At 51.2% G+C, this 12,269-nt stretch overlaps 1 protein-coding gene across 2 annotated transcripts in view; it reads left to right on the top strand.

Moving 5' to 3' along the window:
* Window positions 1–12,269, top strand: part of LOC147111701 (NADP-dependent malic enzyme-like) — a 251,482-nt gene that overhangs the window by 113,425 nt on the left and 125,788 nt on the right. For both annotated transcript variants that reach the window (XM_085998812.1, XM_085998813.1), the window contains exon 4: window positions 7,064–7,213. In XM_085998812.1, the coding sequence (XP_085854938.1) occupies window positions 7,064–7,213 (150 nt within the window). The remainder of the gene's footprint in view (window positions 1–7,063; window positions 7,214–12,269) is intronic.

The following is a 12,269-nucleotide window of genomic DNA, read 5'->3' on the forward strand; positions in this document are numbered from 1 at the left end:
AGGTCAGCGAGCACAGGGGTCTAGAAGGTCAGCGAGCACAGGGGTCTAGAAGGTCAGCGAGCACAGGGGTCTAGAAGGTCAGCGAGCACAGGGGTCTAGAAGGTCAGCGAGCACAGGGGTCTAGAAGGTCAGCGAGCACAGGGGTCTAGAAGGTCAGCGAGCACAGGGGTCTAGAAGGTCAGCGAGCACAGGGGTCTAGAAGGTCAGCGAGCACAGGGGTCTAGAAGGTCAGCGAGCACAGGGGTCTAGAAGCTCGAGTACAGATTGCCATTTATGAAACTACTTTTGCTGCTGCCACAAATGTGCCCGAGATGGCAGGTGGAGGAACCTGGTCCATTAACCAGATAAATTAAGATTCTCCATCAAAAGCCACAAGGGTGCTACTGGCTAACCACTTTCAAGAGTCTATTTACCCTGATTGTAAGAATCCAGGCTGTGTCTCTTATTAAAATAATGTGGCTTTTTTTCTGCTGGAATGTCTCAAGAGTACATGGGCCATTTCCATTATTATGGGCTCAGCATCATCTGTTATAATAGTAAAAGCTGTTTGTCATTCCCAAATCTTTTTGCGTTCCTCAATTATATCCAAAAACACTTGGTCATCTATTTAAACTTTCTTTTGCCATGCTATCTAATGCACTGCATCGCTTCCTCCTTTTATGATTTTAGCATCTCTGCAAAAGTAGTTCCACAGGTCACTTTCCATATACAGTTTGCAGAAATCAAATACTGGATGCATTACATGTGTTCTCCCCTCGCCCACCTCACAACACTGGAACAAAGTAGTTTCAGTCAAATAACTGTGTTTTCTCTAAACTTTTCCAAAGACCACCTTGTGTGTCTGACACTGTTGAAGAATTTCCACTTGGCACAGTATTTCTGTCTTCATTGTAGACCCTACATATTTGCTACCTAGAATGCGCCTATCCCATTTATACTGCTGTCGTTCCTTCGTGGAGGTGTGGTTTTTTTCTGGTACCTTCCTTTGGAATACTTCCCAGCAAATTAAAACTAAATATAAACTAGATGTACAGTTCTCCGTCGACATCTGTACTCAAGCTTCTAGGGTTACATAACACACTATTGTAAGGTTATCTTTTGAAAGCCTATATAGTTGTAAATTTGTCTGAACATGATACAACTGTAAGACTTTAGCCGTACCAAGTGAGCTCTACACTATATAGTGCTAGGCACTTTATAACCTTCCAGCCTTAATATTTGAGTTTAAAACATTGGACCTTAACCACAGCTCCTATTTTCTCTCAGACAGCAGGTGCTGGTAATGGGAGGATGGCTGCACTAGAGCCACAGGGAGTGGAGGAGGTGTGGGCTGGTGCTTGGGGTGGGGATGCCCTATTGGTACACCGCTGGCGGGGTGGTCCTCATCCCTGGGGTCTACCTGGTGTCAGCTGTGTCTCAGTGGGTAGCACTCTCGCCTGTGAGTCAGAAGATTGTGGGTTCAAGTCCCACTCCAGAGTCTTGAGCACAAAAATCTAGGCTGACATTTCAGTGCAATACTGAGGGAGTGCTGCACTGTCGGAGATGCCAGCTTTCGGATGAGACGTTAAACCGAGGCCCCGTCTGTACTCTCAGGTGGATGTAAAAAATCCCATGGCACTATTTTGATGAAGAGCAGGGGAATTATCCCTGGTGTCCTGGCCAATATTTATCCCTCAATCAACATAACATTATCACATTTCTGTTTGTGGGAGCTTGCTGTGCACAATTGGCTGCTGCGTTTCCTACATTACAGACAATGACCACACTTCAAAAGTACTTCATTGGCTGTAAAGCGCTTTGGGATGTCCTGAGGTCGTGAAAGGTACTATATAAATGCACGTCTTTTCTTTCTCCACCACATTCCTGGGCCACGGGAGCCTTCTCCTCTTTGCCATTTTCCATGCTTCCCTCCCCTGCTGTAACCATTTACACCTCCTCTGGAACCATCTTTTGTTTCTATACTTGTCTCATTATCACCTCCTTTGCCTCGGGCCATCATTACTTTTGTCCTTTAATCACTCCTGCCTTCCACCCTATCACAGACCTTCCCTTTTGTTCTTTTCCTGCCCCCTTCTCCTGGCTCTGCCCTTCCTTAAAAGCTGTTCAACTCTAACATCTTTCAGTTCTGATGAAAGGTCATCGACCTGAAACGTTAACTCTGTTTCTCTCTCCACAGATGCTGTCTGACCTGCTGAGTGTTTCCAGCATTTTCTGTTTTTCATTTGAGTTCCAGCATCTCTGCAGTATTTTGCTTTTGTTTGATCAATTTTTCCTGTCTGGTCCTTGCTGCTGCTTTGTGTATCATCCATACAAGGACATGATCCAACTTTACAGCTCAGACCATATTGTTCAATATTCTTGTGCTAATGAATGTATTGAACATTCAGTTAAGGAGGATGGCCTAGAAATTCAGTCGCGCCACTTTTGGGGCGCTAAAGTCGGGCGGGCGCTAAAGTTAGCGCCCGCCGGAAAGTGTAGGCCACTTCGCCGAAATTCAGTAGATTTGTCCAAGGAGTTTGGGCGAGCGCTGAAACTGGCGTTGCACTCCTATCTTTAGGCGCTAAGCCGGCGGTGCGGACTGATAACGCCGAGGCCGGGCGCAGCGCAGGTGCGGTCATGTTTTGATTGACAGCAGACACCCTGACGCCGGCCAGCTCTTAAAGGGGGAAGGGTCGACTTGGTCTGCTGCCACGCCCTGGATAGTGGAGCCCTGCAGCTAGGCCTGAACACTGCTGGTGGACCCAAATAGCGCCTGAAGCCATGCAGAAGGCCCGTGAACGAGCGCAGCGCTTCTCAGAGCATGCTTTGAGGGTGCTGCTTAAGGCTTTTGAAAAGAGAAGAGAGATCTTGTGCCCGGACAGTGGCAAGAAGGCTCCCAGGAGGCAGTACAGGAGAGCCTGGAGGGAAATCGCCCACAGGGTGTCATCCACCAGCGATGTCCCGAGGAGTGCGGAACAATGCCGCAAGAAGTACAACGACCTCACTCGGATGGTCAGGGTGAGTACCCTTTCCAGTGTCCTCCTCATCCTTGCATGTGCACCTCACATTATGGGCAAAGGGACCTCAAAGGCCTAATGGCCAGCCCTCCTCCAGCAGCTATGGCACTGGCATGATCATCAGTAGCACTTTCTGCACTTTACACACTGGCCAAGCTATTCGACCATGGGAGGCAGTGCACACAACAACAGGGCCCCACACTGGCCAAGCTATTCGACCATGGGAGGCAGTGCACACAACAGCAGGGCAACACACTGTACTTAGAGGCCGTCCTTTCTCTTGCAGGCCAAGCTGGCGAAGAATATGAAGAGCCGGAATGTCACCGGGGGAGGCCGTGGCCAGTTCCAGGAGCTCAGCGACCTGGAGGAGCGCGTGGCTCGACTCATGCGTGGCCGGGTGGTTGGCCCCGTTGCTGTTGGAGATGCCGACCCTGTGCTGGGCCCCAATGGTAAGGACATGACCGTTTGGACCTCTTTCGTTCCCCTTGCGCTTCAGATCTACATCCTTTGCTACTGTCCGACCAATGCGCATAATGCCACCACTCATGCCTCCCTCGCTGACGCCCTGTCCTCACTCTAAAGCTACTCTTGTGCCTTCCTGCTTTCAGCTGGTGAGGAGGAGGCCCATGAAGCTGAGTGTGCCAGTCCCTTGGAAGAGGAGGACGTCGAGGGCCAAGAGGAAGGCGGCACATCGGGGGAACCCTCATCCGCGCCAGGGGATGGCAATGGAGGGGACACGTCTTGCCTGGAGGAGAGCCAGGGGGAAGTGTTGCAGGGGGGTGCAGCTCCTGGGCCCAGTGGCGTCCAGGCACGCGGGAAGGGTCGGGCAGCACGGCGGCCTTCACCCCAGAGGGGGGAAGTGTTGCAGGGGGGCGCAGCTCCTGGGCCCAGTGGCGTCCAGGCACGCGGGAAGGGTCGGGCAGCACAGCGGCCTTCACCCCAGAGGGGGGAAGTGTTGCAGGGGGGCGCAGCTCCTGGGCCCAGTGGCGTCCAGGCACGCGGGAAGGGTCGGGCAGCTCGGCGGCATTCTCCCCAGATGGAGAGTCCGCCCTCCAGTCCGGAGACGGTCCTCGCCCAGGAGGTGCGCCTCCTTGATGAAATGTCCGCGGCCTCCGAGCGGCGCCACAACGAGTTCATAGGGGTTGTGGGACAGTTGCCTCAGGCCATTGAGTCCCTGGCTCATAGTGTGGCCGCTTTCGGGGACTCAGGCCAGGGGTGTGAAACAACTCGCGGCAGCACAGGCCAGGGGCGTGGAACAACTCGCGGCAGCACAGGCCAGGGGTGTGGAACAACTCGCGGCAGCACAGGCCAGGGGTGTGGAACAACTCGTTGCAGCACAGGCCAGGGGTGTCGACCAACTCGCGGCAGCACAGGACGCGAGTCGCGAGTTCATGAGTGGTGCCGTGCAGACACTGGCTGATCTGATGCGGGCACAGAACAGGGCAGTTCGGGCACTCACTTCTGCCACACTCGCTGTGACACGGAAGCATCGACAGGGCACCCGCCGCCCTGCTGCAGCACAGCGGTCTGGCCTCCACCAGATTGCTGCGCTTGCTGCAGTGCCAGCCCGGCCGAGTGCCAGTGTCTCTGGCGACCAGCGAGTGCCTGACATCAGCCAGCTTGCCCCCATTGCTGCAGCCGCCACTGCCACTCCCCCAGCCAAGGTGCGACGAGCTGCTGCAGAGACTGATGCTGCCCAGCTGCAGCAGTCAGCAGCCGGCCCCTCCAGGGCCGGACCTCGTCTAGGCCGACCCCCAAGGGCATCTGCCGATACGCTTGGTGCCCCTCAGGAGCCTTCCCCCAGTCTTCCAACACCCACAGGGCCCAGGTTGAGGCGGAGCAACAGGTCGGGCAGGGGCCGGAGAAGCCTGCACAAGGACTCGCCCTCTCGGCACACCAAGTAGAGAGTGTGGCCAACTTTTTTTTATATGGGGGTGTTTGTGTTCTGGAGGGGGGGGGGGCTTATTTTGGAAAGGCCGAAGATGAAGGCCAATTGGATTGACAAGTTTTGTTATTCCTCCCCAGGTTGTGGGAGTGAGATATCTTTTTCACTGTTTTTTGGGTGTCTTGTCTGTTTTTCTGTTTCATGTGGGAAGGGCCCTGAGTTTGTTAAATAAAGCTTTTTATTTATTCAGCTTGTCCAGGTGTCATGTTTCAAGTGGTTGTTGCGTTAACTGGCTGAGGGCTTGCGGAGCGGCTGCATTCAGGTGCGTTCATTGCCACAAGCCATTCCCTGACAGGGGGCCTAGAAGTGTCGTTCAATAAGCCGCCGGCGGACGGCCCTTGGACCTTGTGGCTCCCTTCTGGGCTGGTACTCCTCATCCTCCTCCTCCTCCTCCTCATGGTCCTCGTGCTCGTCCTCCTGAGGTGGTGGCCCAACGTGAGGTGGCAGTGCCTGAGTCCTGCGGATAGCCAGGTTGTGCAGCATGCAGCAAACGACGACGAACTGGGAGACTCTATCTGGCGAATACTGTAGAGATCCGCCGGATCGATCCAGGCAGCGGAACCGTTGCTTCAGGACGCCAATCATTTGCTCTATGATGTTCCTTGTGGCTTGATGGCTTTCGTTGTATGCCTCCTCCGCAGGGGTCCTGGGCGCGCGGAGCGGGTTCATGAGCCATGTACACAAAGGGTAGCCCTTGTCCCCAATAAGCCATCCCCTTGGTGGAGGCTGTGCCTGGAACATGTCAGCCACAGTAGTCTGGCGCAGGATAAATGCATCGTGGCTGCTTCCTGGAAAGCGGGCATTGACAGCTAGGATGCGCTGCCTGTGGTCACACACCAGCTGTACATTAAGGGAATGGTAGCCCTTCAGGTTGCGGTAATCCTCGGCATTGTCGATAGGTGCCCACATAGCCACATGCGTGCAGTCAATGGCGCCCTGCACCATGGGGAAGTCGGCGATCCTGGCAAATCCGACTGCACGCTGCTCCTGCCTCTCTAGGGTCATGGGGAAGGAGATGAATTGTTGTCTCCTTGCGAAAAGGGCATCGGTGACCTGCCGGATGCAGCGATGCACGGCGAACTGGGAGATGTTCGCTATGTCCCCAGCAGCGGCTTGGAAGGAGCCGCTTGCATAAAAGTTCAGAGCCACCGTGACCTTCACTTCCACCGACAGAGAGGTCCTGCACATCAGCTGTGGACACAGATCTCTGTGAAGCAGCTGGCAGATCTCTGCAACCACCTCCCTTCTGAAGCGCAGCCTCTTAACACAATGCGCGGCAGTCATGGTGAGATAGGACACCTGCTGCCGGTATTCCCTGAGTGGGTAAGGCCTACGTTGCCGACGCCTGATGGCCCCTCTGCGTCTAGGCATGGCTGGCCCTCTCACACAGCGTCTGCGAGCCCTTCGCACATAATGCTGGAACTGAGGGTTGGAGCCCCATGCAGCCCCCATAATGAACTTGCAAACAGTGAAATCACAGAGTCAAATTTCCAAGCTCTGGCCAGAAGCCAAAAATACCTCTCCTATGTTGTCCCAAATCAGTAAGGTCTCTTCCTTGGTCTGTGTCCAGAAATCCAAAGCACTAAAGTCATTGCAGCAAAATGGCTGGCCTTTATAGTTCAGTGAAAGTGCCCTTTAATTAGCGCTCCCCGAGGCCCGCAGGGCCTCTGCTGCGTTCCACTTCACAGTTCTTAACAGCGCCACGCCCACATTGGGCGGGCGCCACTGAATTTCCGGTTTGGGGCGCACAAACAGCGTTGCACGACGAAATGACGTCATAAGCTGCGCGCGCAGCTGAGCGGGCGCTAACACTTTGCGCCGGCGCTAAATGTCAACTGAAGTTGGGGCGAGGCGCAGATCGCGCTGCGCCCGGGCGCTAAGCGCCTAGCGCTGGAAATCTACCCCTCTTATGGCGTTAACGGCTGGCGAACGCAACTGAATTTCTAGGCCGATGTGTTTTATTCCCTTTTAGGATATATTCGTTGTTTGGCAAGGATGTATTTTGTTTCTTAATAAAAGCCTGTAGAAATTGAAATCTGGTTGTAATTGCAGAATGAATCTCGCAGTCATTGCTGATCAATGTTGCCTGTTGTAATTGTCCTTACTTTACTTTTCTCAACAGGTATATTATCCTAATGACTCTCCAGGATCGAAATGAAAAACTTTTCTACAGACTGCTCACTTCCAACATCGAAAGATTTATGCCAATTATTTACACGCCCACCGTGGGCCTGGCCTGTCAGCAGTATGGCCTTGCCTTTAGAAGGCCACGGTAAGTTGAGACATTTCTCTCTTCCATCTCTCGTACCCAAAAACTTTGCATTTTTCACAGTGCTTGGGTTGCATTGCACATAATCTGTGGGCAGTTAAATTTGTTTTTCAAAGTTCTATCATCAAACTGTCTAAAAATTGACCTTTAGTGGAGAATTTTTACCTGAAAAAACGGGTGTGTTTGGAGCGTGGGGGGTAGGTAAATTGTTTAAAAAAAAATCCGAATCCCGGCCTCAACCTGCCCAGTTCTGGTTTTAACAGGCAGGCAACCAACCCGTCGCCAGGAGATGGGACGTCAATTTAAATATTTTAATGAGGCTGGAAGCCTTTTCTTTAACCACCATTTAAAAACTTCATAAAACCCGTCAGTTACAGCAAGGCGAGGACAGCTGTGTCCAGGAGGTAAGTGCCTCTACACCTACCTTCTGTATCCAGGGTCCCTGCCTAACCCAACCCTGCAATCAGAGACGCTCCCCGCACCCCCCCCCCCCCCCCAACCGATGATCATGAGGCCGGCCCCAATCCTCTGGTGGCCGACCCCAATCTGCTCCTCCCTCTTACGATCCTCTGGAGGCCCCGATCTTCACTGTCCCCCTCCCTGATCGTCCGGAGTCCGTGATCTTCAATGTCCCCATCCCCTCCCCGATCCTCCGGAGGCCGGCACCGGTCCTCACCCGATCACTCCCTCCCTACTCTGTGCGGCCTAGTGCCGCAGGCCTACCTGCTGGCCTCTCCATCTGGCTGGCTGCGGGTGGAAACCAAAGGCTGCAGATGCAAATCAGGCCCTATCGTTAAAGTCGGCAGGGCCTGCGGGAAACCCGTTCTCCTGGGTTTCCTGCCCACATCGGAGCCCCCCAACCCGTCTTCCCCATGAAAAGCCAGCCCTTTATGTCACTTTTAAAATTCTACTATTTAATTTTTTTTCCCGAATTGTCTTCACTCCCCATCATTTTTGCGCACCTGCATTCCTCTGATACCTTGAGCAAATAGCCATTCTTCATGTTGAGCTTAGGCAGTGATTGATCAACAAGCCATTTGGTTGTGAAGAGCACTGCAGGCAAGCCCATTCCTGACCTTCTCTCATCTGAAGTCCATTCCCCACCCTAGTCTAGGCGTTGTGGTAAATTGCAGTGGCCCTCCTGTTTCCCAGTTGAGAGCGGCTATTTCAGCACAAATTGGGCATGAACCTGTTCTTGTGCTACACTGGATGATGCTTTTACCCATTAAATCATCTGGGAAGCAGAATTTTTTTTAAATAAATTACAGTGAAATTTACAGTATCTTGCTAAAAACACTGTAGGAACAAAGATGGTTTTGTTTTCAAACAGTGCTTCACAGTCTCAGTGGCCAAGTCACAAATGCCATTTCTGACCTGGCTCAGTTCTTCTGGCACCACACCCCCATGAGTAATACTGGCTTAATGTCAAAGTTACGAGGTCCGTATAATACCTATATTTGTTCTGGCTTGCAGTGTGTACAGTTCTTGGTTATCAGACCTTGTCTGCAAAGGCTCAGTCAGATTTTCAAAATGGTCAAAGTGACATGGTGCTCCTGTTCTAAGAGAGGTGTTGAAATGAGTTTGTTTATACATTGACTTAAAGCTTGCCCGTGGTTACTGTGTACTTGCTGGTGTAACAGAGGATGAGCTTTCTAATAAGAAATGTGTCAGTGAAATTTTTAAGGACTACTGTTGTAGTGTCCGAGGATCAATAAGACTCAGACTGCAGGAGAACAATAAAACAGGTATTTACTGAACAGAGAGTAATTCAAGACTGAAATACAGAAGCCTGCTATGGCTTTATATACAGGGGTGGTCACTGCCGGTACTGCAGTATAGAATCAGTTCTTCTCTTAAAGGCACATACACAACAATTCCTCCCCTTTTAGATAAACAGTACATAACATTCATTTAACAACTAAATAATAACTAATTACAATTACAATTTTCTCTGTACTATATACATCAACTGAAATAATCATTTACAAGTTCAGTCTTTGAGGAGGCTTCCTGATCCTGACTGGATAGCGCCTTTCTCGAGTATCCTGTTCTTGTGGCGGAGTTGATTCTGGCTCATTGTCATTGGTTGGTTCGTCAGCTTCCAATACCACTGCTTCTGAGGTAGACGCAATCTGTACTTTGGGTTGATTACCAGGTGCACCTGCTCGTGGTATGGGTTTGGCTTGTTCCTGTGACTCTAGAATCTGGTCAGCATGGCGTCTCACGATGCTCTCTCCAACGTCCACTGTGTACATTAGTGGTCCCTGCTGTGTGCATATCGTTCCTGGCTGCCATTTTTCTGTTCGGTAGTCGCGGGCCAAGACTGGTTGCCCTATCTTGAAGCTCCTGGTTGGCTTCTCATTTATGTGCTGGAATTGCTTATCCTCAACATCTCGTCTTATGTTTGGTTTGAGCAAATCCAGGCAACATCTTAGCCTTCGGTTGAAGAACATTATGGCTGGAGCTTGGTTGGTGACTGCATGTGTCGCATTCCGGTAAGCAAACAAGAAATTATCCACCTTGTGTTGTAGTGGTATGTCGTCATTATGCATTGCCTTTATGGCCTTTTTAAAGGTCTGAACAAACCTCTCAGCCAATCCATTTGTGGCTGGATGATATGGGGCAGATGTGTAATGCTTCACCCCATTATTCCTCAGAAACCTCCGGAAATCCTCTGACACAAACTGTGGCCCATTGTCGGAGCAAATCTGTTCTGGCAAGCCATTCCTGGCGAAGATGGTCCGTAGGACTGCAATAGTTTTCTCCGTGGTGGTGGAGGACATTTTGATGACCTCTGGCCATTTCGAATGGGCGTCCACAGCGATTAGGAACATTGAGTCCATAAATGGACCAGCAAAATCAATGTGTACCCATTGCCATGGAGATGAGGGCCACTCCCATGGATGTAGCGGGGCCTGTGGTGGAGCGTTTTGGACCTTCTGGCATCCTGTGCATCTCTTGGTCATATCCTCGATTTCTTTATTGATTCCCGGCCACCACACAAACGCCCTGGCTAGGCTCTTCATTTTTACCCCTCCCAAATGACCCTCATGAAGCTCATTGAGCACTCTATCTCTCAACTTGGGTGGAATTACCACTCGGGATCCACACATCAAGGTCCCCCGGCACACTGACAGCTGTTCTCTCCTTGGCGAGAATGCTGGCAACAGTGAGTCGCCATGTGCTGGCCATCCCTTCACCGTCAAATCATAGACCCGAGAGAGTGTCGGGTCATTTCGGGTTTCCTTCTCTATACTTGAGTTTGTAACAGGTAGACATTCGACTATGTCGCATGGAATATCTCAACAGGGTCCACTGCAGGTGCTTCCTCTACTGTAGGCAACGGTAGGCGCGACAGCCCATCAGCGTTTCCATGCTGTTTCGTACCCTTGTACTCTCTGTCGTACTGATGTGCCCCTAGAAAAAGTGACCATCTTTGCAGCCGTTGCGCCGTCATCACCGGAACGCCCTTCTTTGGGTTAAAAATGGAGACCAGGGGCTGATGATCAGTCAGTAGGGTGAATTTCTGCACGTGCAGATAGTGATTGAACTTCTTCACCTCCCACACCAGGCTGAGGGCCTCCCTGTCAATCTGGGCGTAGTTACGCTCGGCTGAGGTTAACGAGCGTGACGCAAAGGCTATTGGCCTCTCTGAACCGTCGGGGAATTTGTGTGACAGCACCGCTCCGATGCCGTAGGGAGACGCATCACATGCTAACCGAATCGGTAGTGTTGGATTGTAGTGGCCCAATACTTCTTTTGAAGTGATTAGGCATTTACATTTCTGAAAGGCACGCATACACTCATCACTCCATTTCCATGTTACTCCAGTTTGCAGCAGGGCGTTCAGTGGGTGCAGAATTGTAGATAAATTCGGCAAGAACTTATGGTAGTAGTTCACCAACCCGAGGAACGACCTCAGTTGCGACACATTTTCCGGTGCTGGAGCCTTGACTACAGCCTCAATCTTGTCCGGCGACTTATGCAACCCTTCCTCATCAATCATGTGGCCATAATATGAGATTTGTCTCCTGAAGAACTCGCATTTGGGGCGGTTGGCTCGTAGCCCATATTCCTGTAATCTCGTGAGCACCTGCTCCAGGTTGGCAAGGTGTTCACTGTCATTTTCGCCCGTAACCAGGATGTCGTCCAAATAACACTGGGTCCCCGGGATCCCTTGCAGGACTTGTTCCATCGCCCTCTGCCAAATAGCCGGGGCTGATGCTACCCCGAATACCAGTCGATTGTACTGGTAAAGGCCTTTGTGAGTGTTTATCGTGAGGTATTTCCTAGATGCTTCTTCCACCTCCATTTGTAGATACGCTTGGGCCAGATCAATCTTTATAAAGCGTTTCCCTCCAGATAGTGAGGCGAAAATATCTTCTATCCGTGAAAGTGGATATTGTACTGTGTGCAGGACTGGGTTCACAGTTACCTTGAAGTCCCCACAGATGCGAACCTTCTTCGGTTCCCCAGGCGTGCTGCTCAATGATTTCTTCATTACAGGAACGATGGGTGTGGCCCACTCGCTCCAGTCCACCTTGGACAGCACACCCGAACGCTCCAGACTGTCCAGCTCTGCTTCAACGGCTGGGCGGATCGCGTCTGGCCTTAAAAAAAAAAAATTTGGGGTTTGCGTTATCTTCGATTTTTTTCGTTGCCGTTACTCCTTTTTAGAGTCCCAAGTCCTTGTTGGAACACCTCTTTCGCGTCAGTTAGAATTTTTGACAGTCGTCCAGGTGTGACGTCATCATCCTTTTTATCAGTCACAGTTAGCGCCTGAATGGAATGCCAATCCAATTGTAATTTTTTGGATCCATTCACGTCCCAATAATGGTGGTCCTCCATCTGGTAGTATATATAGATACAGTTTCTGTGTTTCCTTGCCGTTATATTCAACCGGCACCCTTATTTTTCCTCTGGGGTAGACTTTTTGCCCCGTGTATGTCTTCAATACAATGGACGTGTCCTTCAAGGGTATGTGTGAGAATAGCCGCTCATAGTCTCGTCGATTCATGACAGTTAGGGCTGATCCTGTGTCCAATTCCATCTCTACTGG

Source organism: Somniosus microcephalus, chromosome 10 (assembly GCF_052327205.1).
Source record: "Somniosus microcephalus isolate GS21.2 chromosome 10, FLI_Smic_1.0, whole genome shotgun sequence".
In the NCBI taxonomy this organism is placed as follows: Eukaryota; Metazoa; Chordata; class Chondrichthyes; order Squaliformes; family Somniosidae; genus Somniosus; species Somniosus microcephalus.